This window comes from Bidens hawaiensis, unplaced genomic scaffold (genome assembly GCF_021521415.1).
Source record: "Bidens hawaiensis isolate Kalapana, Puna unplaced genomic scaffold, B.hawaiensis_p1.1 tig00013347_1, whole genome shotgun sequence".
Lineage (NCBI taxonomy): Eukaryota > Viridiplantae > Streptophyta > Magnoliopsida > Asterales > Asteraceae > Bidens > Bidens hawaiensis.
The window spans coordinates 676,974-679,772 of record NW_027492132.1 but is presented as its reverse complement, the minus strand read 5'-3'; the positions used below and the strand labels follow the sequence as shown (position 1 = coordinate 679,772).

General features: G+C 39.1%; 1 protein-coding gene across 1 annotated transcript; it reads right to left on the bottom strand.

Annotated features, from left to right (window-relative positions):
• Positions 1-220: 220 nt before the first annotated feature.
• On the bottom strand, positions 221-2,580 carry LOC143543914 (F-box/kelch-repeat protein At1g55270-like). The gene is made up of 2 exons (XM_077036131.1): positions 2,108-2,580; positions 221-1,718 (listed from the first exon to the last, which is right to left on the bottom strand). Exons 1-2 carry the CDS (start codon positions 2,177-2,179, stop codon positions 468-470), a joined length of 1,323 nt encoding a protein of 440 aa, XP_076892246.1. The 5' UTR covers positions 2,180-2,580; the 3' UTR covers positions 221-467.
• Between the last annotated feature and the right edge of the window lie 219 nt (positions 2,581-2,799).

Here is a 2,799-nt window from a genome sequence, read left to right as displayed (position 1 = left end):
GCTTACTATTTATATATCTTAATATTATACAAGATATTTGATTTTGATTTGGGTGAATAGATTGAGAAGATATCATTTAAACCAGTCAAAAACTTTCAAACCGATCTCTTACCCGTTCCAAATGTTTCGATTTTCCCATCAGAAATCGGTTATTTTAGTAGCTTATATGGTTGTCTTAATCTACATTACCCAATCAAGAGGGTTAAAATCAGTTCCCAAAACAAAATTTAATTATGCAAGCCACAAATATCTCAAAAGAGGGCATAACAGCCACAAAAAGAGTTTAAAGATTCATGCTTTCTCACCATTGAGTTCTTACATTAAAATTTTGTACAAAACCTACCTCACCTCTGAACTTACCAATTACCATCATGCCGCCCATCTTAAGTTTCTTGATCCTGTGTTCTTATTCGAATCAATCTCCACGCCGAGTACCGAAAACAGATCCTTCAACAACCAACATCTCATCATGCTTGAAGCACTTGACAGTGCACAATGTGACTCTTGAGACTGTTCCGACCCGATAAACTCGACCATAAATTTGTAAACAATGTTTTGATCTGACCCTTTCCAGCAATATTCTCCCAGATCTGAGGGTTACTAGCCACTTCTTTATTCGGGCTCGATATATCCACCAAACTTATACTCAAATTATTTCTAATAATGCACAACCTCCCGTTTAACGAAACTAGAGCTGCAGCCTCCAATGCACGCGAGCTCCCCAAATGAACCTTGCTATCAATAAACCTCTTCCAAGAACCCGATTCCTCTTCATAAACCCTAATCTTGCATCCATCCCGACAATCCAAAGCATAAAGATGCCCGTTCATAGAAATACTCGGGTTCCTCCAACCACTAATCATTCCATTCGTTATCGACCCCCACATGTTCGTTTCTGGGCTATACGCTTCACTAAGAACCTCCCGGTGGGCCCCGAGCCCTTTCAAGAACCACTTCCCGTTATGAACCACCCCGATAAACGGCACCATAGCCGTGCTCATATCCGATATGAAGTTCCACCGATGCTTATTAGGGTCGTAAACTTCCGCAGACCGTAGCGTCCGGTGAATCCCCTCACATTCACCACCCGCCACATAAAGACAATTGTTAATCACACACGCGCCAAAAAAGTGTCGTTTTCGAAGCATATCGGGAGCTCGGTGCCATTTATTAGTTCTCGCGCTGTAGAAAATAACCCGTCTCATAGAACCCTTAAGCGGGTCTTTACCTCCAAACAAATACAAATGACACCCGCTTAAAACAGCACACCCGAACCCGACTGCATAACCGTACTCCACCGGGACAGGTGGCAGCGGTTGCCAAAGTTGGTAAACCGGGTCAAACGCATGCCATGAAATCCGCCCATCACGATCTCGTTTAAAAACATAAACCCATTCTTCCGCCATCCCGAGACTCTTCCTAAGGGAATAGAAGTAATTACCCGAGAGAAGCCGGAACCATCGTTTGCAGACTAACCGAAGCTTGTTTAGCTCGGCTCGTGGGACCCGGATTAGACATGCAATGGCTAGGTCGTCCGGGAGCCCAGATAGAAGAGGCGGCTGGACCCTGCTCCGTTCCCTACGCCCGCTCTTGGACTTGTGTGCACGCGGGTTGATATCGGGCTGGATGCATAGTTTTGACCCGGGGACAAATTTTCGGGCTCCTGCTACTGTTTTTAAACCCGCGTCGACTCTGCAGTAGCACGAAACCGACTCCACCTGAATTATTTATTTATCCAAGTTATTATTCAAATATGTTACCAGACAAATAGATCATTTCATAAATTCATTATAAATAATTAAAATTCACCATAAATATCCCAAAATTGATCAATAAAATCCACTGTTTTTGCAGGGTTGACTTACAGATTTGGTGAATTAACTTCATGAATAACATAATACAAAACTAACATTACAAAGAAAACACACAAACACACACACTAGGGCTCAACATACAATTTACCCCCAAATTCAACAATTTCAAAAACCCACAAAATTGAGTTGAAATTAACAAAAACCCACATCATAAATCAAGCATAATGTCAATATCTCTTAACAATTTCATCTGGGTATCCATGAAAACACAAAAACTGTAAGCAACAACTCACCAGTGGAGCTTGAAGAAGAAAACCCCTTTGTTGAACATTTGGAGAACGTTGAGGTTCAGCTAATTGAGCCATCAAACTCACAATTGTACCAATTTCATACACACAAATGAAATAATAAAAGATTTGGGACCAGGGTTTATGTTTATCTTAGATCAAGAAAAATGACAGACCGGCAGTCTTGAAATCTGATCCTGGGGTTACAATAATCGAGACAAAGACAAAAGATCAAACAAAACAAAACAAACCCTTGTGTAAGCAAACTGAAGCTGGAGATATGAAGCAAATTGAATCGATGAAGTGAGAATGAGAAATGAATCAATCAATCACATCTGGACCGGTGTTGAATTTGTTGTTAATTATGGTAGGTTATATAGCATTAAATTGAATAAAAATCTAATTTCTGAATTTGGGAATTAATAAATGATAAATAATATATATTTGATTTTGTAGTGATTGGGTAATGAACTCAAGACTTTAAAAGGGATTTAATTTAAAAATTACCTTGGTAGGTCAACGAAGTTTAGAGCTTTTTTTTAAGTCATTATTTTGTGATAATTTAATGACAATGATATAGAAATGTATTAACTATTGTTAGCATTGAGGTCATGATATTTGGATGTTGAAAGGGTCGTTTTGAGTTTATAGCCCTTTAGTTTTACGTTTATCATTACTTTTTATAAAAGATATTTTAT

What these genes read in the sequence shown, in the direction of transcription:
- LOC143543914 (XM_077036131.1), bottom strand. Translation starts at nt 2,179, where the DNA reads ATGGCTCAATTAGCTGAACCTCAACGTTCTCCAAATGTTCAACAAAGG. An exon ending in TTCTTCTTCAAGCTCCACTG is followed by an intron (nt 1,719 to 2,107) that starts GTGAGTTGTTGC and finishes TAAATAATTCAG; the next exon opens with GTGGAGTCGGTTTCGTGCTA.